The 22,994-nt window shown below is 38.1% G+C and overlaps 2 protein-coding genes across 3 annotated transcripts in view; both read left to right on the forward strand.

Annotated features, from left to right (window-relative positions):
* abi1b (abl-interactor 1b) overlaps positions 1–1,948 on the forward strand; it is a 24,721-nt gene extending 22,773 nt beyond the window's left edge. For both annotated transcript variants that reach the window (XM_082172576.1, XM_082172577.1), the window contains one exon: positions 41–1,948. In XM_082172576.1, the coding sequence (XP_082028702.1) occupies positions 41–216 (176 nt within the window). In that variant the 3' untranslated portion in view covers positions 217–1,948. The remainder of the gene's footprint in view (positions 1–40) is intronic.
* A 2,961-nt stretch (positions 1,949–4,909) lies between these two features.
* LOC309501623 (uncharacterized protein) lies at positions 4,910–10,623 on the forward strand. The gene is made up of 4 exons (XM_082173763.1): positions 4,910–6,672; positions 6,898–7,424; positions 8,438–8,504; positions 8,580–10,623. Exons 1-4 carry the CDS (start codon positions 6,159–6,161, stop codon positions 10,088–10,090), a joined length of 2,619 nt encoding a protein of 872 aa, XP_082029889.1. The 5' UTR covers positions 4,910–6,158; the 3' UTR covers positions 10,091–10,623.
* The last annotated feature ends 12,371 nt before the right edge of the window (positions 10,624–22,994 follow it).

The following is a 22,994-nucleotide window of genomic DNA, read 5'->3' on the forward strand; positions in this document are numbered from 1 at the left end:
CTTTCTAATCCATGTCATACTAACTCTACTCCTCTTTCAGTGGTGGCCATCTATGACTACTCAAAGGACAAAGATGATGAGCTTTCCTTCATGGAGGGCGCCATCATCTACATCATCAAGAAAAACGATGATGGCTGGTTCGAGGGAGTGTGTAACGGTGTGACCGGACTGTTTCCTGGCAACTACGTTGAATCCATCATGCACTACGCTGACTAATGCTAAATCCCAGAGACATCATGCAATGTAGCCAATCAGTTACAAACATTGCAAAGTGCATTAGAAAATGACTGAATGTTTGTTTTTGTCCAATCACAAATGTATCAAGGCATCTACAATGCTCACTGTTTGAGGAGACAGGGCTCGTATTGCCTCTACAAAGAATATGAAAAGAAACAAACAAGTCTCACTACTTTTTGGTTAGGTTGCCTCATACATTTTGTACATATATTAAAGCGAGACGTTGCCTGTAGGCTGTTGCTAGTGTTTGTTTTTGTGCGTGTTTTGTCATTGTACTGAGATCCGTATTTGCCAAGTGTCAGCTAGGGCTAGTTCGTTTTCTTCCACTAAAACTTGTCTCTCTCTTTTTTTTCTTTTCTTTTTTTACTAAACTGTCAAGCTCTTCCTTTACAGGAGGAAGACATTTTGAATGTCATTTCTGGAATATTATTATGCCTGGAAAACAATTAGGCAAAAAAATATAAAAATGACCATCACATTTTTACCTACATTTCACCTTCAAGATTTGCTAATATTTTCTATAATTTTACCTCATGACTGTAAGGGAAAAGACAGATGCAGTAAAGTGCAGAGATTCTTCTGCATATCAAACAAAACTTCATATGAACATGTCCACGTTACATATTTCACCCCAAGAAAAAAAAAAAAAGTATATTTCTCCTATACAATTATGCCTATTTTTAAGATTTTTTATTATGACAAGTAAGCACATTTTCCCCAAATAATAATAATAATTATTACCGTAATGCTAAAAAATAAATAATTATCATTACTGTAATCTGAATATATATATATATATATATAATTTAAATAATTTTTATACATTCTGTTAATATTTCTTATACTGCCAATAATTTATGCTGATTTAAATATAAAATACATTACAGTAATGATAATCACTATTGAGTGTAATGGGAATTATTTAAAAATAAAACTCAAAAGTAAAATATTAAATGCAGAAAATCTTAGTGGTCCTATAGGCTTTGTTTCCTTTATGCAAAATATATTTTTTTTCTTTTGTGACCTGGACATGTTTTCATGAGCTTCACCCATATACTGTGAGTTTAAACTGTGCCAAGCTGGTCTTTGATAGTGTTTTCTGTTTTAAACTGCTGAAGTATTGTGAACTTGATTATGTTGCACTGACCGGGCGACACTGGCTCACTAGCTGAACGAGTCTCATTGCCCACAGATAAAAATTTGTTACATGAAGTAGCAGAAATCAGTTTCGTCGTTGTATATATTATGTAGAGGGACCATGCAAAGCTGAATTTGTGTCTTTCTATTTAGACCAGTTCAGAAGTTTTGCTGAATTTAGGCGAAAATCCATAGATTTCATTGAAAAAAAATCAAGTTTAGTGTATAGTACTGACGAATGTGAGCTCATAACTGTTAGCATGGCACAAACATCAAGGTGATTCTGGTTTCTGGTTTTTAGAAGCGTCTCAAACTACTGTTGAAGGCGAGCGATGTTTTAATTTATTGAATCCAATGAAATATCTGTGAGAATGTAACTCGCATAGAGCTGTCTGAACAATGACCACTTAATGTTAAGCATTGCAAGGCCTTGTCATAAGATGTGCAAGTGATCTGTAATTTAAATGTTCCTTTGCGGAATATCTGCAAACAATATAATCTCTATTATCGTTTTGTATATAATCTGTTTTTCTTTTTATGTACAATCTCTTTTTATAATAAAGCACCCTCCTGTGCAAAACATTGTGTTAGATGTGTTCAGGTGCTGGATGACAAAAGTATATTGATTTGATGATTTTTCATTTTTAACATAAAGACATAATAACACATTTTAAGCACCAGTCCATGACAGAACTCAGTCAGTGGTCAGGAAGAGAATCTATTCATCTTTGTGGACAGCAGAGGGTGATGTAGGTCTGAAAAAGAAAATACATTTATATCACGTCACAGGAGCTGCATTCGAAATCGCATATTTCTATATAGTAGGCAAAAAAACAGTGTGTGAAAAAGAAGCATGTTCGAATCATAATTCGAATTCACAGGGCTCATAAAAGAGAAGACAAAAGGAACCCGGATGACCTACTACTTCCGGTGAGATTCTGAAGCGTGCGTATGATGGACACTTTACTATCCCATGAGGCCACAGGAGAGGATTTATGAATGGCAGTGAAGCGACGCAACTGATGCTGGTCACATGATAATGACAATGGTGAATGTAGTAGGCCTATGTATGGATTACATTCTACACACATTTATACTTGCCTATAACGTACTTTTTTAGTGGTCGTGAAGCAATTAATTATTCAAAGTAACCTACTCGAGAGAATATGCGATTTCGGACGCCACCACTGATTCTTTCATTATGGCAATTGTGGCAAACGAATTTCTTACAATTGCAGATATCTTTAAGACGAGACATGCGCATAAACTACGTTCAAAACACCACATAGCCTAAATCACTTGATGCGCATCAAAAAACAAATGTGACTTTGCCTCAACAGTGGATGTGATTGATACCTGGACTCATTGGAATCATCATGAGGGGTTGGTTGTAACATCTTTATAAAACTATTTTATTAAACTGTTTTTAAAGCCATAACATAGCTAACTGTTTTAGCATGTGGGACTGAAGTTAGCATGAATGCAAAGCATCAAATTAAACTCTAAATGGCTACTTATGTAAGTCAAATGATTGTATAATACAATGATTGCTAAGCAATCTACAATGTTGCTCACAGTCACATGCTACTTGCTCAAAAAGTTGATGGGAGTGTATGATATTGATGACATCACCACAGCTCTTCTCTGACTGGTCAAACTGACAGTGTTACAACACTTCCTGGTCTCCCCTAAACTTAAAGGGATACTCCACTTTTTTTGGAAATAGGCTCATTTTACAACTCCCCCAGAGTTAAACAGTTGAGTTTTACCGTTTTCGAATCCATTCAGCCGAACTCCGGGTCTGGCGGTACCACTTTTAGCATAGCTTAGCATAGATCATTGAATCGGACAAGACCATTAGCATCTCTCTCAAATCTAGGCTGATATGGCTAGGAACTATACTCTCATTCCTGCGTAATAATCAAGAAACTTTGCTGCCGTACCATGAGTCCAGCAGGCGTAATGATATGACGCAGCGCCTGAAAATAGTCGACCCTATAGTCTACCGAGCTGGGGACTATTTTCAGGCGCTGCGTCATATCATCACGCCTGTTGGATCCATGGTACGGCAGCAAAGTTTCTTGATTATTACGCAGGAATGAGAGTATAGTTCCTAGCCATATCAGCTTAGAAAATCGCAACTTTACATTTTCCGTCGGTCTTAGTACACGATGTAACTACAGAAGAGTCAAGTTTTAAATAGGAAAAATATCGAAACTCTTTGGTCATTTTTTTGAGAGAGATGCAAATGGTCTTGTCCGATTCAATGATCTATGCTAAGCTATGCTAAAAGTGGTTCGGCTGAATCGATTCGAAAACGGTAAAACTCAACTGTTTAACTATGGGGGAGTTGTAAAATGAGCCTATTTCCAAAAAAAGTGGAGTATCCCTTTAAGAATTACATCTTACCGTTAGTGAGAGAAAATAACTTCTCCATTAAGAGGCAATATTTGCCCCCTTAAGTTCTTTTTTTTTCCCTAACCTTTTAAAATTTGTCATCTTTTATAGCTATCAAATTCTTAAATTTAGGCTGTTACCAATCAAATGAAATCAGAATCAACAAAATCCATCTTTTACTGCAGAGGAGCTGCATCTGAGGTGGCATCATTGGTGTAATAATGTAACCTGAAATCTCTGAAAAATCCCACCATAACAGACTGACAGAGAACCCGCACGCAGAGGTAAAAAGTCCTAGTGCTAATGGTGAAATATCAGCTCACTTGCAAATGCAATGCCTCTCGTCCAATCAGATTTGAAGAATGAAATGAACTTTGTGAGTGTATATAAACCTCACTGAGTTCAGCTTGTGCTCCTAATACACTAATTACATCCTCAAGTTTTATAAGCAAACCTTAATCACACGCTTAAAGCTTGGCTGATTTTCTCATGAGAGCAGTGGGAGCGGTCCTACTTTGATGTACATGGAGAGGAAGCTTTATAATGTGTTTACTTTTATGAATCATTAGGAGATTGTTTTCATTAGACATTTCTTTCAGAGTGCAACAAAGAGCCTGTCAAGAACGCACATTTTCTAATATAAAGTAATGTTTTGTTAAAATTTCTAATTTTCAGACGTCAAAAAGTACAAAATATCAAAGTAAGATGTAAAATTTAGTACAGTGAGTAAATCAAATAGGGAACAGAATACTTTTTATTGTATGGCACAGTATGTGTAAGACCACAGGATATTATATAATTTCAAAAGAAACCAAATGCTGTGGATCAACTGAATTAGGCTATAATCAAGTATGAAATGTGGAACAAACCAGTTAAGGTCAGCTCACTTAAACAATTTCCTGTAAAATATAAAACAGTTTTATTTTTACCATACAGTCATACCAAGAACACAAGAAAAGAATGCAAGAGAAAACAGACATCCATTAGGTTTTAATGAGTTCTTTTAAGAGAAAGGACAACATCTATTGTTACCATATGAAAGTGAAAACAGGATGTAAACAGCCAGGTCTGGTTTCTCCTGCATTGCCAAGAGCTCGGCAGCCACATCTGTTTGTTCTAGTGGGGAATCTCTGAGATCCTGGGTTGAGGTGTTTAGGAGCCTCTGTTGACCGCATGCTTTGTGATTAAAAATGCATGCATTTTACTGAGAAATTATGAAAAGAATCATGAAACACACAAAAAAACAATCATTTGAATTAACATACAGAAAAATATTATTGTATTACTGATCATTTGCTGTAGTGTGCCTGTGTAGGTTATTATATGCAGTGCATCTGCCAAATCAAATAGTAAATAGGCCTAATGAAAGGGCATAATGAAGATATAAGCATATAATATATACATATAAACATTCACTTCACAGTTACACATTAGTTGAATTAGAGATGTGTGCATGGCTAGTCGTATGTGTGGGAGCCGCTTCTAACTAACACCAGAAGCTTTAAATGATCCCACAGCAGGTAATGGCTGGCAGATGAAAACAAACACATGTCAGTTGTAATTAAAGATGTCGGTTGTAATTACAGATGCTTAAGCATAGAATTAACCCTGTACTAACGTGTGAAAGGGTTCAAACGGTGATTTATTCTCATTGATGTATTTCTAGAACACTGTTAACTATATACATATAGAATTTTTTTTTTTTTTTTTTTTTTTTTTTACAAGGGAACAGAATTGGGAGACAAATATATCAGTGCAAAAATAGTAAAATATACTCCATTTTCAGTTTCATCTGCTTTAATAGATTGGGATAAATATTTATACATTACCAGATTGGAGACTTTATGAACTTCAGTTTAATATTTGTGAGAATGAATGTGATTTCCAATTATGCATTTAAATAAATTCATGTAAAACCTAAACAACAATAATAACTGATGAGAACGGTGATGATTTAAATTCTCCTTTGAATCTGTGTCCATCAAACACCATGATAAAGCTATGCTCTCTACATTTACCTGTCTAACATGGAGCACATTTTTAAATTCTTAAAAAATCGTACATGTAAAAGTATCATGGGAACTCTATGGGTTAACTGAGGCTTGGAGAAACCTGTTGCCAATTAAGTGTGTGGAATGCCACATATAGACATTTCCTCAGAACTTCCACCACAGGTTGCAGAGCACATGTTCCCCTCCAGACAGAAAATATTACTGCTTTTAATCTTTAAAATGTTTGTTTTATTCAGATTTTTTGCTTTCACAGTTTGGAAACAATTGTCGAAACTCACCATGTGTTTGACTCCGTACTGATTCATTCTCTGGATTACAAGGGACCCAAGTTTTAGTGTCTTTTAACATTTTCCTTTACACAGTGCACGAGCTGCGATGGAAACTCAAAGGTTTTTGTTTCTCATTTGTCTGATGATGAGTGGAATTTGCACAGGAGTGCACTGCCAGAGGTCTCCATTTAGATCAGAAGATCACCAGAGCAGATATTCAGTTTATGCTCCAAGACGCCCATCGGTTCCCTACACAGTAATACATCCGCAGAACAGCAGAAGTGGCAGTCCGAAAGAAAACCCAAGGACCATCACGGCTGAGGTGTTCACCCCACAGGGATGCACGGGAAGAGGTTGCCATGGCTCGCCAAGACCAACAAATAATGATACTAAAGAGTGCAAAGGAATCGGTTGTAAACTGCCTGCAAGGATGCGACAAGATCCCAAACAGCATTCCTGTGTTGGAGATGCCTGCATCACAGGGTCAGATGTTGAAAGAAGCAGACTTTCTTTTGTCCATATGCAGGACAGAGCCGAGCAAGTATTGGGGGAATTTCCGGAGTTGGGAAATCGAGGGGGGCCATCAACTGGAATTCAGTTAACATGCGACATTAAACCAGGTAAACAATGATAGAATGATTTATTCCAGGGTGCTGGGTATTATGATACCAGTCCTGTGTTTTCATAATAGTGATAAATTGCAATCATGGCAATGCAAAATTGATTACATGTTGGATTGTTGCCTACTTCCTCAGGCAGTTTGTGGAAGCATGTCAATTCCGTTACAATATTAAAGCATGCATGAAATGTGACTCAATGTCATGTTTTTCCTACATTTCGACCAGGCACAAATGAGGTCCATTCTGAAGATGCATTGGTGTTGCATTTGCATTTGGCAAAAGGTCAAGATAAACTGGTGGCCCAGCTGCAGGGACAGCAAGCTGAGGTTAAGCAAATTCAAAGCACACTGAGAGAACAGCAAAGTGCTCTATTAGCCCACCAAAGAGAAATACTGGATCAGCAACGGATTATGTTTGAAAAGATGGAGGAAGTCAAGACCCAGTACAGTTTTCTTCTCAACAGCGTCAAACAGTTATCTGTACAAGGCCCGGAGGGAGTCACTGAGAGCCATTTGCATGGTCTCCAATCCCAGGTTAGAACCTATTCTCAGGAGGCCTTCACAATGCATAAGATGAACATGGATGCTAGTGTTACGGATGCTGACAGACCTCTACTTGGCTGTGGATCCTGCCGAGCAGATGAGTACTGCGACTTCAGGGCAGACCGGCCACGTTGTGAGAAATGCACTGTCTGCCCTCCAGGATTCTTTCTGGTGGCTCAGTGTTCGATTCATGCCGACAGGATTTGCCAGGTATGTTGTTGTCATTGAGGTTTATGTATATTTAAAAAAGGTCATTTTGATCAGATACATAGTGCACAGGGCTTGACATTAACTTTTTTGCTCACCGGCCACTATGGCTAGTGGTTTTTCAAAGTTACTAGCCATTCCACATTTTCACTGGTCACAATTTTGACATCGATACCATGGGGGAAAACTGCCATATCGATATTTTTTATATTATCTCATAATTTGGCAGCAGGTGTATTGGGCTGCTTTCACTTAAAGACATGCCGCACGGATCCATTATACTGTTACACTTACACGTGTTTTCTTTCTCAACTGTTTACGTTCACTTAAAACATATCGGATTGTGTTTACGTGAATACTCGGCAAGACCAGCATTTTGACATTATTTTGTGTGTATTTGACTATTTAAGCAGCGAAAAATAACTCATTTAGTACTGAGAAATGGCTTTAGGTGTGAGCACAAAATCTGCAGTAATGAGTAAAATTATGTGCAATACGTGCAATCCCAATGCGAAATTCAAGCCCTGTAACGCCAACAATATTCATCCGGAGCAAATGAAACGAGTGAGTGAGTGAGGGGAGGCGGGTTTGTGTGTCATCTCGCTGTCGGAGAGATCATGAGAGAGCGAGAAACCGCAGCTGATATCGAGTACCTATTCTGTGAGAAATAAGTATTGGAATTTTTTTTGATATTTCAGTATTAATATGTATCAACAAATCTATATTTTTGACAACACTACATTGCACTAAGTTTATTATTTCGGATGCCTTTTTAAAAGACTACAATTGAAAAATATATATTATATATAAAATTCAACATGCCAAAGTGGCTAGTAGGACTGACTACGTTACACGCCACTGCTGGTGGGTGTTAATGTCAAGCCCTGATGGTGTGATCAAATTAAATTGATGTAGTTTATTCAAACAAATAAATGTGTAAACAACACTTGATGTCAAAGATTTTAGTCAAATTACAACTTAAAAAATACAATATGACAACTAAAATTGTCCAATAGGACAGAGACGAATGCCTAGAGATGCCAAACATATGTAAAGAACGCAACCAGTGCCTCAACACACCAGGTAAGCTGCCTACCAGACTTCCAGATTTGTTTAAGATTAACTTCCTAAGAGATTAATCATAGTGCATTGTTTCAGGAGGATTCCGCTGCTCCGGCGTGTCGGAGAGGGAAGCAGCTGCTGGGATGTGTGGGCACTCTTATTTTTACAATTCTGAGATGGAAGAGTGTCAAGCCTGTACAGAATGCGATTCCCAGCCAATGACGTCCCCATGTTTGGGCACGAGTGATGCGGTGTGCGCCAACCCCTCTGAAAGCAGACTCTCTCTTTTCTGGTCTGGTAATGTTGACCTAGCCAAGGGTAGTGAGTTTCCTGATAAGCAACTAAATATCCGTGGCAATAGTGACGGAAGCCTTCTTTCCAGCACTGATGGTTGGATAGTGCTCCACCAGCATGGTCTTGTTTGGGTCGACCATAACCTTGCTTTAAGACATGGCTGCCGCAGCTTTGTCCAAGCATGTTTGCGACTGAATGCCAGTGAAGGTGAAGGTCGGGATCTGAGTGGCATGCGTTTGGAGCAGCGGGAGGGGAAGTCTCTCCAGAGTGCCAGTGTGAGTGCAGCAGCCGCTGTGGAGCCAGGTCATGTGCTCTACCTTTCTCTCAAGAGTGTCACCAACCAGTGTAGCCAAGACAATGAAGATGTACACCTTCAGAGCAGCCTAATAGCACCATTCAGCCTGCTCTGGTTGTCCCATGACACAGGTGCAGTTGCAATGACTGCTCAGGCCGTTGCCTCTGCGCATTACCACACCAACTACCGTCCTGCCTTCCGTACCTCATCCATCTCCGACCCTTACATGGTCGGCCTGACCCATGACAATCGTGGGGTGCGCTTCAGGGAAAGTGGCACTGTGAAGTTCGTCCTTCAGCAAGCATTGTACTCAATGGGTCAAGCCTGCATCTCAGAGGGCTTCTACTTACTTGCATACGTGAACCACAACGGAAGCAGTGCTGAGCTGACCCGTGCATTCAAGCCTGGTGTTCATTACAGAGATACGTCTATATCTCTGTCGGCTGCCACCACTGTGGATTCTGGGGATATGCTCACCTTCGAGATCCTTGCACCCGCGCAGTGCAATGTGCGCTACTTTGGCGATGACTCTGGGATTAGCATGCTCAGTCTGGTGTGGATCCCTTCGGCTGTGTCCACTGCCCTGTCAGCCTCCGTGTCCCGGAAGAGTCTCCCCTCTGGTGCAGTGCGGAATAAGGCCTTGTTCTTCCATCAGACAACTCCAGCAGTTCCACAAGTTGCACTTGCTGGAACCAAAGATCACAGAGACTTCATCTTTCGGGAAGCAGGGACAGCAAGTGTGGCCTTAGATCTGCGGCTTATCCACTCATGCAGTTTAATCAAACTCACCTTGCTCCAGCTGAGTGGGTCTCAGAGGGTTCAGCCAGCCCCTGTAGCTCAACAGATTAGTGGACACATGCCGGAGGGAAGTGTATGGGCAAGCGTGGGACTGAGGGGATCGTTCCAGGTGCGTAACGGCACTGTAATCTTCGCTACAGTGGACTGTGTGAGAGGGCGCATCAACCAAATCGCCCATGATGCAGGAAGTAGCATTTCTATCCTCTGGACAGCTGCATGATCATAGCATGATTTAGCTAGCATGACGTCAAGCTGCCATGCTGATGTTTTTACTGTCTTTATGCATTTAGCTGAGGTACTTTTGGATGACGGTTTTATTTAGGCATCAGTTAGTCGTTGATTAAGCTTAATTTCTAAATCGTTTCCTAACATGTACAACCAAATAGTACAAAAAGAAATGTTTGCTTCAGATGATTTCTGGGTTTTAAATGGCATTGTGTCATGCTTTAAAAAAAAAAGTTGAGAAAATATGATTAATTTACTCTTTCTTTTATTATTATTATTATTATTATATGATCTTTGTGTGATAGGTTGTTGTATGGTCTTATTTTAAAATGTTATTCAAATATTTGCATCTACCAGTTCTGATCAGGTATTTTCTTTTTATTATATTTGCACTTCATAGCATTCAACAAATGTATTATCTACGTATATTTCCTTAATTATTTGCTGTTTTCCTCACCTTAAATGAGGGGACGTCTTACAGCATGTTTTGTATCTTGCCTGTATCTTTGAATAAAACTTTCAACTATATGTTGTTGTTATTTAATTTTTTACCAGAAAAAGGTGGTAAACATTTTCTGTTGGTAGTGGGAATCAAATGCAGGTGTCTATGGTACACAGAACCAGATGTCTTTGATTGTGCTCTTTAATATGCAGGTTTTGTTAAAACAGGATAAAAGTAGCCCTTTGGCCTTTTTTGTGTTGCTATTCTCAAAGCAGAAAATATGACATTTAATTTATTGCAAATAATAATACAACAAATACACCTTCGTTTTTAAAGGTTTCTATAAAAGGCCCGTAAAATAAACTGTATACTGAAGCCAAACTAGGGCTGAAAATAGGTTTATAATCTTAGGAAGCATGTACACAGACTTGCGGTTTTCCAAGACATTTGGTTAATATTAAAGCTTAACTGGGAGCAGGGGATGACGTTGATCTAAAGTTATTCCATAAGGAGAAGAGTGTGATAAACTGAGCCCTTCAAAGGGCTAACGTGAAGCACTGAATTATGGCTACTTTAACAGGGTCGGGTCAGTTCTCACAGATGGCCCTCACCATACAGCCCCCTCTAAAATTTCACACAGATGGGAATTAATCAGTGGTTAAAAAACGAGAAAAAGATGCTTAACATAGAAAATCAGACATGCAAATATCTTTGTTTAGCTACAAATATCTACCTCACTTAGAACATAACACTCAAATGTTAGCAACATGATGTATAGAGATTTAGATGCTAACCTGAGAAATGTGAATCTATTTTTCTCTCTGTCAGGACAGATGAGATGAACTTTATGGCTTTCTCTCAGTGCAAGGGTTAAATGTCTGGCGAAGTGACAGTTCAGGTGTTCAGTGTTAGAGGATGTAATACTACTACTGTTGTGTTGAAGCCTGTACTTGACTTAAAGTGAAACACCTGGAAACATTTAAAGTTCATTGGGGGAGCTCAAAGCGTATTTTTAGACTATTCCTATACATTTCCTCAGCCCGTAAGACTGAGAGTAGATTATTAAATTACTCAAATATTATTAAATTTTTTAGTTGATGTATCAGAGAGTAGAGGCTTTTAAAGTGATGCTTCGTCCAAAACTAAACATTCTATCACAATTTACTCACTCTCATGCCATTCCAATCCTGCATGATTTTCTCTCTTCTGTGTGACGCAAAAGAAGATATTTAAAAATATATCTCAGATACTTTTTTTGACAATTAATGGAGTATAGTGTTGTTTGGAAGGAAAGTCATTCAAGTTGGGAATTAGATGTAGCAGAATTTTTCATTTGTGAACTTACACAACGTAATGAATATATTTACAGCACTGTGCATCCATACAAATGTTTTCCCATGGGATATCCAACTCAAACTCAGCGAACTCCATTTGAAAAGAGTTACATTTGGTTAAGCATTATTTTGATAGTCCACTTCAGACAGTCTAAGCTACATCCACTAACTCATTCATTTGCAACATGTCAACTAACTCAGAGTATTAGTGGACTGTTAGGGTTCAGCTTCGGGTTAGTAGAATAAGTTGACATGTCGTTGCAAAGTTACTTATAGTCAGTAGAATTTTTAAAGTGGACTATCAAAATCAAGTGTTACTCTACATTTTACCCAAATTTTTTTACTTTCATTAGTAATATTAACAAGCATTATAAACATTTATGTTATGCAAAATATATATAATTAATGTTCATACCTTTTTAGCTTTGAATTTTATAAGCCTGATTCCAAAAAAGTTGGGACACTGTACAAATTGTGAATAAAAACAGAATGCATTGATGTGGAAGTTTCAAATGTCAATATTTTATTCAGAATACAACATAGGGTATGTTTAAACTGAGAAAATGTATAATTTTAAGGGAAAAATAAGTTGATTTTAAATTTCATGGCATCAACACATCTCAAAAAAAGTTGGAACAAGGCCATGTTTACCACTGTGTGGCATCCCATCTTTTTATAACAGTCTGCAAACGTCTGGGGACTGAGGAGACAAGTTGCTCAAGTTTAGGAATAGGAATGTTGTCCCATTCTGGTCTAATACAGGCTTCTAGTTGCTCAACTGTCTTGGGTCTTTGCCGCATCTTCCTCTTTATGATGCGCCAAATGTTTTCTATGGTGAAAGATCTGGACTGCAGGCTAGCCATGTCAGTACCCGGATCCTTCTACGCAGCCATGATATTGTAATTGATGCAGTATGTGGTCTGGCATTGTCATGTTGGAAAATGCAAGGTCTTCCCTGAAAGAAACGACGTCTGGATGGGAGCATATGTTGTTCTAGAACTTGGATTTACCTTTAAGCATTGATGGTGCCTTTCCAGATGTGTAAGCTGCCCATGCCACACGCACTCATGCAACCCCATACCATCAGAGATGCAGGCTTCTGAACTGAGCGCTGATAACAACTTGGGTTGTCCTTGTCCCCTTTAGTCCAGATGACATGGCATCCCAGTTTTCCAAAAAGAACTTCAAATTTTGATTCGTCTGACCACAGAACAGTTTTCCACTTTGCCACAGTCCATTTTAAATGAGCCTTGGCCCAGAGAAAACACCTGCGCTTCTGGATCCTTTTTAGATATGGCTTCTTTTTTGACCTATAGTGTTTTAGCTGGCAACGGCGAATGGCACGGTGGATTGTGTTCACAGACAATGTTTTCTGGAAGTATTCCTGAGCCCATGTTGTGATTTTCATTACAGTAGCCTTCCTGTATGTGATACAGTGCCGTCTAAGGACCCGAAGATCACAGGCATCCAGTATGGTTTTCCGGTCTTGACCCTTACGCACAGAGATTGTTCCAGATTCTCTGAATCTTTGGATGATATTATGCACTGTGGATGATGATCACTTCAAACTCTTTGCAATTTTTCTCTAAGAAATTCCTTTCTGATATTGCTCGACTATTTTTCACCACAGCATCCTCTGACCATCTTGACTTCTGAGAGACACTGCCACTCTGAGAGGCTCTTTTTATACCCAATCATGTTGCCAATTGACCTAATAAGTTGCAAATTGGTCCTCCAGCTGTTCCTTATATGTACATTAAACTTTTCCGGCCTCTTATTGCTACCTGTCCCAACTTTTTTGGAATGTGTAGCTTTCATGAAATCCAAAATGAGCCAATATTTGGCATGACATTTCAAAATGTCTCACTTTCAACATTTGATATGTTATCTATATTCTATTGTGAATAAAATATAAGTGTATGAGATTTTTAAATTATTCCATTCCTTTTTTACTCACAATTTGTACAGTGTCCCAACTTTTTTGGAATCGGGTTTGTATCAAAAAGAATGTAGGCTATATATTTTTTTATAAATGTACACTGACCCCTATGCTATATTTTGCTAATCTCAAAGTATGAATAACGAAATATTTAAATTAAGAAGAAAAAAAAACTAAATTATTTCTAATTCAACATGCTTTATTGATAATTCACAATCAATATGGCAGGCAGAATTGGCATAGCCAATATGGTTTGACTATCCATTAATATTTCTTAAATAATTAAAATTGTATTATAATTGATGAGTCCTAATTATAATTTGACTAGTCAGAATGACAATTAAACATATCTACAATTATAATTGCACTAGTGAGAATTTCAATTTGAGATATCTCTAAATACGTTTTTGACTAGTCTAAATACTATTCAAGATATCTGTAATGATGTGATAGAAATCTTCAACTGACATGTCATACACAAATGTGATTAGACAAACTGTATCTCTAATTCAGTTTTGACTAGTCAAAATTATATTTTCAGATCTGAATTGTACCTGCTACTATGGCTGGCTATATATGGCAAGCCATTGTAGAATTAAAAACCCCTGGCTCTAGTAGTAGTTTTGACTAGTCAAAATTCCAATTCCAGATATCTATTCTGTAACATTAAGCAGATCATCTCCACACATAAGCTGTGTCCCAATGCGAAGGCTGCATCCTCCGAAGGCTGTATTTGAAGGCCGATTGCGTCACCGCAGCACGATGAAGGCTGTCCCAATTCAATTCTGCATTCTTCGAAGGCCGTATTCGAAGGCCGATTGCATCACCGTGGCACGATGAAGGCTGTCCCAATTCAATTCTGCATCCTTCGAAGGCCGGTTGCGTCATCACGACGCCATGAAGGCTACCCTGATTCAAAAGCGATTCAATTCCCCGTGAAAGGAAGGATACATAAATGGATCCTTAGCGGCCTATCCTACCCCATAAGTCATTGCGCACCAATGACGACAGCATTTTTATTTAAAAAAAATTGCGGCCGAGAGTTCGGTGGTTGACGCGAACATTGATACAAATGTTCCTCAATCAACTACTAATGGACAAAATATATAACTTATGTTTAGTTACTTGATGTAGATTTATTTACATTACTTACATTCATGTAATGTAAACCATGTTGCCAACAGTGAATTCTTATACATAATAGCACACATAGATGTCTATTTCATGTTGTGATGTGCTCATCTGTAATACTTAAAAGTTTTCCCTGTCAGATGTTAGATAGACATTTAAAGTAAACCAAATTCCTAAGTTTCGGTTCCGAAAACAGTTCTGGTGTGATGTGTGGGCGAAGTGCTGGGACTCTGGGAGCTTAGCCTTTAATAGCGATGTCTCACCTCAAGAATATTAAAATTGTAATGAATGCACTGAAAAGCCCTCGCGCTACTCAAATACGTTTTGCGTCAGATATCAACGCAGAGAGAGAGAGAGAGAGAGAGAGAGAGAGAGAGAGAGAGAGAGAGAGAGAGAGAGAGAGAGAGAGAGAGAGAGAGAGAGAGAGAGAAAGAATAAAGACAGTAGAGCTGCACGATTAATCTTTAAAAGATCTCGATTCAAACACTCACCCAATATTCCTAAATGACAAAAACTTCACACCGGAACATTCAAATCTGTTCGCGCTGTCGTTGACCCAGAGAGAGCAGTTGTCAATATGAAACGGTTTTACTTTAAGTCATTTCAACCACACGGTATCAATATTTCTGTGTTACAAATATTCAAATTATCACAGAAGTACAGATCAAAGTTTATAGTTCGAATCACTATGGTAAGCCTGTAATAAGCGTTTAGACTCGGACCAGTTACACTGGTCAGGTCGGCACCGCTGCGGAGTAACCCAGTACCTGCGTGACTCGTCATAGACATAAACAGAGAGAAGTAGCTCCGGCAACAATGTTCTTCCGCAAGACGCATGCTGTTCTGTTTATTAACTGCTAGAGCGCTGATTCATCTAGTAATGAAACAAGTGAAGTCTTTATGAATCAATCATTCAAACCGATTTTTTTAATATTCTGTTCTATACAGCTTACATGGGTGTTCAAGCATATTCTACCACTGCTGGAGATACAATAAGCTAGGAGAGGTCCCCAATTATCCTAGAGAAGGCAGAAATGTTATTTTCCTCTGGAAAAATGTATTACCTTTGCAAAAATTGCTAAATATGTTGACATTATCTCCTGTCAAACACAGCCACCACCTCTTCAATAAAGCAATTTTCTCTGTTTTTCATGTGGGAGAAAAATAGAGAGACAATTCACAAAAACAGAGATTTATTTGGTGATAAACATGCCATACGAATAAAGCACTGATTTGATCTGTAAAGTACTTTAACGTGTGTTAGGAAGAAACTCTGAATCTACACGTTTCATGACCATTTTTAGCACAAACTGGATGCTTTGGGGAATGGTGGCAGGCTTTGAAACAGCGTTTGTTAGTTTGGCGGCAGGCTTTGGCACAGTCTCTGGCAATAGAAGTGCAGCCTCTGGAGTTTTTGTGGCAGGTTTTGTGGCAGGTTTTGTGGCAGGTTTTGACGCAGGCTTTGACGCAGGCTTTGATGGTTTGGCGGCAGGCTCTGTAGCAGGCTTTGCCGGCAGGCTTCGGTGCAGGTTTAGGCACAGGCTTTGGTGGTTCAGCGGCAGGCTTCGGCAGTTCAAAGCAAGGCTTTGGTGGTTCAGCCCCAGGCTTCACTGCATGGATAAAGATGGTCAACTTTAGTCAGTCCATTTAGCGGCATTCGGTCTAAGACATACAGCACAAAACACTCAAAGCAGGAATAGCAAGTCTTACGGACGGAGTTGTATTTTAAGCACTACTCATCTTTATTCATTTTGTAAAGCCATCCTGGGCTTTAAACAGTGATATGGGTAAAATTCAGATACTTTTGAATTGAACAAAACTGGAAAGACAATGAGAAAGCTGCCCCACACTCTATAATAAAGAGAATTTTGCTTGAACACTCCTTGTTTTGCTGACATACAGACACATGACACAAACCATATTACGGAATACTGAAATTCTCATTCACTGTATACCAAAAAAATAAAAAGTTTTAAAGTTTTGGAAGTTGTCAGTAACCATAGTTCAGTCTTTTTACTTCAAAGTTAATACTTTAATACTAAAGCAGCCCAACAAGTTTTGTAAGTTTTAGGGTTTGTGACGTCACCATCCCGGGAAAAAGCTTGAAGTCCCTACCAGCCGTCTGTTGTGGTCATTAAAAAGCAATTTCTGTAAAAGAAAATATCTCCCTTTGCATTGAACGTTTGAGCATCGTAACTTTGCAGATGTGGTTTATCCTCAAACAGCAACATTACACTAACTAAAGTAAAAAAATAAGTTAAATCCTAATCAAGGACCCCTTTGAGGCACTTGCGCATTTCTTCGAGCTTCGTAATAAAGTTAAAACATCTTCTCACCTTTGACGTCTGTTGTGCTCAAGCATGCAGACAGACACAATAAAACAGCACTCAAGGTGTAGTACACTCGAACCGTCATCCTCTTGACCTGAGATCTCACGATGAACTCTGCTGGAAGATGCGCTGAAACAGTGAGACGGCAAGGCAAACAAAACTACAATGAAAAGCGTATAGCAGTCTCAAATCAACTGCTCAAACCCACAACACAAATCACTGTAAAATGGTTTAGAGCGCTTTTAAAGATCCAAGGGGCAGGGCATCTCCGACCCTGATGAAACTCACCTGCCTGTAGCTTTTTAATAGCCTAACCTTGAAGACGTTGATTAGTAAGTTCAGGTGTGTTTGATTAGGGTTGGAAGACGTTCAGGCCTGCGTTTAGGCCGTATGTTTGCCGTAGGCAAGGCAAGGCAAGGCTTATTTATATAGCACATTTTCATACACAAAAAAAAGTTACAGACTGCAACTTCAAATAGATTTTTTAAATTAATTTCTGTAGTATACTCACTCAAAGCCTTTGATATTTTCAAATAGCCTCTCTCCACAGGATAAAAACACAGGTGCTCATCTGTCCCTGTAACATTCAAACAAGATTCAAGTCACCTCTGTGATTTATGTGCTCAATATTACATTTAAATGGTGAGGTAGTTGCTGATGTGTTAACTTGCTTTTTATCCAATACAAATGTTCCTCAATCAACTACTAATGGACAAAATATATAACTTATGTTTAGTTACTTGATGTAGATTTGTTTATTTACATTACGTACATTCATGTAATGTAAACCATGTTGCCAACAGTGAATTATTATAGTAGTATGTCTATTTCATGTTGTGATGTGCTCATCTGTAATACTTAAAAGTTTTCCCTGTCAGATGTTAGATAGACATTTAAAGTAAACGAAATTCCTAAGTTTCGGTTCCGAAAACGGTTCTGGTGTGATGTGTGGGCGAAGTGCTGGGACTCTGGGAGCTTAGCCTTTAATAGCGATGTCTCACCTCAAGAATATTAAAATTGTAATGAATGCACTGAAAAGCCCTCGCGCTACTCAAATACGTTTTGCGTCAGATATCAACGCAGAGAGAGAGAGAGAGAGAGAGAGAGAGAGAGAGAGAGAGAGAGAGAGAGAGAGAGAGAATATAAAGACAGTAGAGCTGCATGATTAATCTTTAAAAGATCTCGATTCAAACACTCACGCGATCTTATTCCTAAATGACAAAAACTTCACACCGGAACATTCAAATCTGTTTGCGCTGTCATTGACCCAGAGAGAGCAGTTGTCAATATGAAACAGTTTTACTTTCAGTCGTTTCAACCACACAGTATTGATATTTCTGTCTCACAAATATTCAAATTATCTCAGAGGTACAGATAAAAGTTTATAGTTCGAATCACTATGGTAAGCCTGTAATAAGCGTTTAGACTCGGACTAGTTACACTGGTCAGGTCGGCACCGCTGTGGAGTAGCCCAGTACCTGCGTGACTCGTCATAGACATAAACAGAGAGAAGTAGCTCCGGCAACAATGTTCTTCCGCAAGACACATGCAGTTCTATGAGGTGCCCCTAGGGACATTATTCAGAATTACCATGCATATACATGTACTTTTCGCTCACATACCAAATTCATTCACATACTATAATGAAATGCTCACACACATACAAGTGAAATGCTTTTACAAACACAACTGAAACGCAGCGTAATTTTTCAGTTGTATGTATGAGAGCGTTTCAGTTGTGTGTGTGTTTCAGTTGTGTGTGTGTGTGTTTCAGTTGTGTGTGTGTGTGTTTCAGTTGTGTGTGTGTGTGTGTGTGTGTGTGTGTGTGTGTGTGTGTGTGTGTGTGTGTGTGTGTGTGTGTGTCAGTTGTGTGTGTGTGTTTCAGTTGTGTGTGTGTTTCAGTTGTGTGTGTGTTTCAGTTGTGTGTGTGTGTTTCAGTTGTGTGTGTGTTTCAGTTGTGTGTGTTTCAGTTGTGTGTGTGTTTCAGTTGTGTGTGTGTGTTTCAGTTGTGTGTGTGTTTCAGTTGTGTGTGTGTTTCAGTTGTGTGTGTGTTTCAGTTGTGTGTGTATAATATTTTCAGTTGCATGTGTGAGAGCATTTCGAGTGGTTTCGAACACAGCCACCAACTCTTCAATAAAGCAATTTTCTGTTTTTCATGTGGGAGAAAAATAAAGTAGAAAGACAATTCACAAAAAGAGATTTATTTGGTGTTAAACATGCCATACGAATAAAGCACTGATTTGATCTGTAAAAGTACTTCAGTATGTGTTAGGAAGAAACTCTGAATCTACACTGTAAAAAATGATGCAGGAGGGTGTTAAATTCAACCTGTGTAAATTAGTTATATTCTACTTAAGTATATTAGTTAGCAAGAAAAATATATTAAAATGGGTACATTCTAACTACACTACCTATTTTTTATCAGTAATATCGGCAACCTTAAAATAATGAGTAAAACATACCCCCAATGTATTAGTTCAGTGGTCGCAAATTGCACATGCGCCAACTTCAACGTCCAGGCGGGAATCACGGAATTCAAATTCAACGTCTTATAGCGAGACCACGAAGCTTTGAGCTCAAGGTAAGTTTTGTTTTGTTTGTTATTGTTGTTGTTTATCGTGTTGATATAATAACGCATATGTTAACTTATTTAATGGTAAGATTTAGTGTACCAAAAGATTTGTGTAATGTGCTCGCTTCTGTGTCGGCGCGGCCATAGACAGTATGGGCGCGGCGACACAACCATAGCGGAGGATGGTCGATTTCGCGTTGTTCCAGGGTCATATAGCCTACACCTGCAAATGCGAGTAAAAATCTACATTCATGACGAGTAAAATATTAGTGTTATGTACATGGCTGAAATAAGTGAACAAAGAGCAGCGCACATTGCATCTGTGTGTTTGACAGAGAGAGACTGTTGACCTTAGGACAGGGTAACGTTAGGCGATCAAGGCAGAGTAAAACTGTTTCTGGTTTGCTGGATAATTATTTTTAAGGTTTCCTTGCATTTATATGATGATCTCTGTGTTAGAAGGGATCAAATCATAAAGTACTTTTATTATTGTTATTTTTTACGGAGATATGATAATTATTGTGTGCATTTCTGTTGGATTATTTCACTTAATGTATGTCAAAAACGGTAGCTTAGTTATGTTAATATATTTGGGCAATTTGTGCATGTTTTCACTTGGGTTCGCGATGTGATTAATTCGTTATCCATATCCTCATTTAACGTAGGCCTACACAAAATTGTTCACATATTATGCTAGCTTTAACTGCTGCTCTCCTCTTTTGATTTTGCATCATGCAGATGTAATTATGCATCATGCAATAGCAGTGTTGTTGTTTTTTTTAAGCAAGATGCAGCTTACAGTGATTTAAGCCTAAATGCAGTTAATTTATGTCTTGATTAAATCTATAATCAAAAATTAATAATTACTTTCATATAAATAAATAACTTTCTTTTTCTTCCACAGAAAGATCTTTATGAAAACATTTGAAGACCATGCAAGAAGAATATTATAAGTTCAGCCACAGACTGTTTCATCCCATGAAGGCGTTTATTTTGAATGGGAAGTGTTGAAGAAGTTTTATAACGTAAGTGGTAAAACTTTACAATAAGGTTTCATTTGTTAACATTAGTTAATGCATTAATTAAGATGGACTATTAATGAGCAATACAATATTAATCTTTACTAAGATTTACAGTCGTTCATTGTTCATATTAGTTCACAGTGCATTATAATGTTAACAACTTTTTATTATAATAATTAATTGATAAATGCTGACATTAACATGAACTAAGATTAATAAATGCTGTAGAAGTGTTGTTCATTCAAAGTAGTTAAAGTGATAGCCTAGTTCACCCAAAAATTTAAGTTATGTCATTAATTACTCGCCTTCATGTCGTTTCAAACCTGTAAGACCTTCTTTTATCTTCAGAACAAAAATAAAGATATTTTTAATGAAATCTGAGAGATTTCTCTCCCTCCATTGACAGTCTACAACTAACCCATTGACTCTTCAAAAAGTTCATGAAGAGATTGTTAAACAAATCCATATGAATTAAGTGGTTAAGTTCAAATTTTCTGAAGAGAGACGATCCCTTTTTATGATAAACATTCAATTTAGGCTTTTATTCACATAAACATTGTTCAGCGAACAAATAGAAGCTCATTGGTTCTTGCTGAAGCTCAAACGTGCTGCGTAACACGAGAATGAACCTCATTGGTTCTCGCACAACAAGGGAACATGTTTGAGCTTCCGTTTACCACAACTGATGTCTGAGTTGATGAATGTTTATATGTGAATATAATATAAAGTGATTGTCTTTCTTCAGAACATTTGCGCTAAACCACTTAATTCATAAGGATTAGTTTTACGATCTCTTTATGAACTTTTTGAAGCTTCAAAGTTGTGTAGACTGCAAATGGAGGGACAGAAATCTCTCAGATTTCATCAAAAAGATCTTCATTTGTGAACGTAAGTCTTATGGGTTTGGAACGACATGAGGGTGAGTAGCCTAAATGATGACAGAATTTAAAGTTTTGGGTGAATAACCATTTAACTAATGTTAACTAATGAAACCTTATTGTAAAGTGTTATCACATGAGTGAAATGAAGTTGTCTGTCGCTTAAAATTGGATGTTGAATAATGGTTATTTTTTACCTAAATTAATTTGTGTTAAGTTTATAACAAATGTAATGTTTGTTTGTATCCATATTACATGTCAGTCCATTAAGGTAAATGAGATCTGTTTGAAATAACAAAATGTGAGAGAGCTTTAATGTTGCTTTTAATGTATATTCTGACTTCCCATTATTTTTAAATTGAAAGTTTTGAAGAAGTTGTATGTTATATGAATGTAAGAGGGCTCTTTTGTAGTTCCTTTGTTAGTTTGAAATGTTTGTTTTTTGGTCAATAAAAAAGTAATAGATGAAATATCCTGTGTCTGGCCATTTTTAGGTAAATTTAACCATCTCTGAATAAGTAATTTTTAATTATTTCTATTGACTTATTATTATTAATAAAAATTAAATAGATGGACTTTTGCTTGCTAACAATAGAGTAATTATTACTCAGTAATTAGTTGTGTAATGTATTGAGAAATATTAGGTAGACTTTACCTAATTTTGTTTAGTATGTCATAGCCATTAAATGTAGGTACTCTCTATTCAAAAATATGGGATGAAATCTACCCAAACAAAGTGAGTGCAAATTGTTACCTCAATTTTATTGGGTAGATTCTATAGGTTTGTTTTTACAGTGTACACGTTTCATGACCATTTTCAGCACACACTGGATGCTTTGGGGAATGGTGGCAGGCTTTGAAACAGGGTTTGTTATTTTGGCGGCAGGCTTTGGCACAGTCTCCGGCAGTAGAAGTGCAGCCTCTGGAGGTTTTGTGGCAGGTTTTGTGGCAGGTTTCGACGCAGGCTTTGATGGTTTGGCGGCAGGCTTGGTAGCAGGCTTTGCCGGCAGGCTTCGGTGCAGGTTTAGGCACAGGCTTCAGTGGTTCGGCGGCAGGCTTCGGCACAGGCTTTGGTGGTCCAACGGCAGGCTTCGGCGCAGGCTTTGGTGGTTCAGCGGCAGGCTTCGGCACTTCAAAGCAAGGCTTTGCCGGTTCAGCCCCAGGCTTCACTGCATGGATAAAGATGGTCAACTTAGTCAGTTTAGCGGCATTCAGTCTAAGACATACAGCACAAAACACTCAAAGCAGGAA

The sequence above is a fragment of the Leuciscus leuciscus genome (assembly GCF_965113295.1).
Source record: "Leuciscus leuciscus genome assembly, chromosome: 6".
In the NCBI taxonomy this organism is placed as follows: domain Eukaryota; kingdom Metazoa; phylum Chordata; class Actinopteri; order Cypriniformes; family Leuciscidae; genus Leuciscus; species Leuciscus leuciscus.

Coding starts and splice junctions, on each gene's coding strand:
- LOC309501623 (XM_082173763.1), top strand. CDS start 6,159: ATGGAAACTCAAAGGTTTTTGTTTCTCATTTGTCTGATGATGAGTGGA. Junction 6,673..6,897: donor AACATGCGACATTAAACCAG/GTAAACAATGAT, acceptor CATTTCGACCAG/GCACAAATGAGGTCCATTCT. Junction 7,425..8,437: donor ATGCCGACAGGATTTGCCAG/GTATGTTGTTGT, acceptor ATTGTCCAATAG/GACAGAGACGAATGCCTAGA.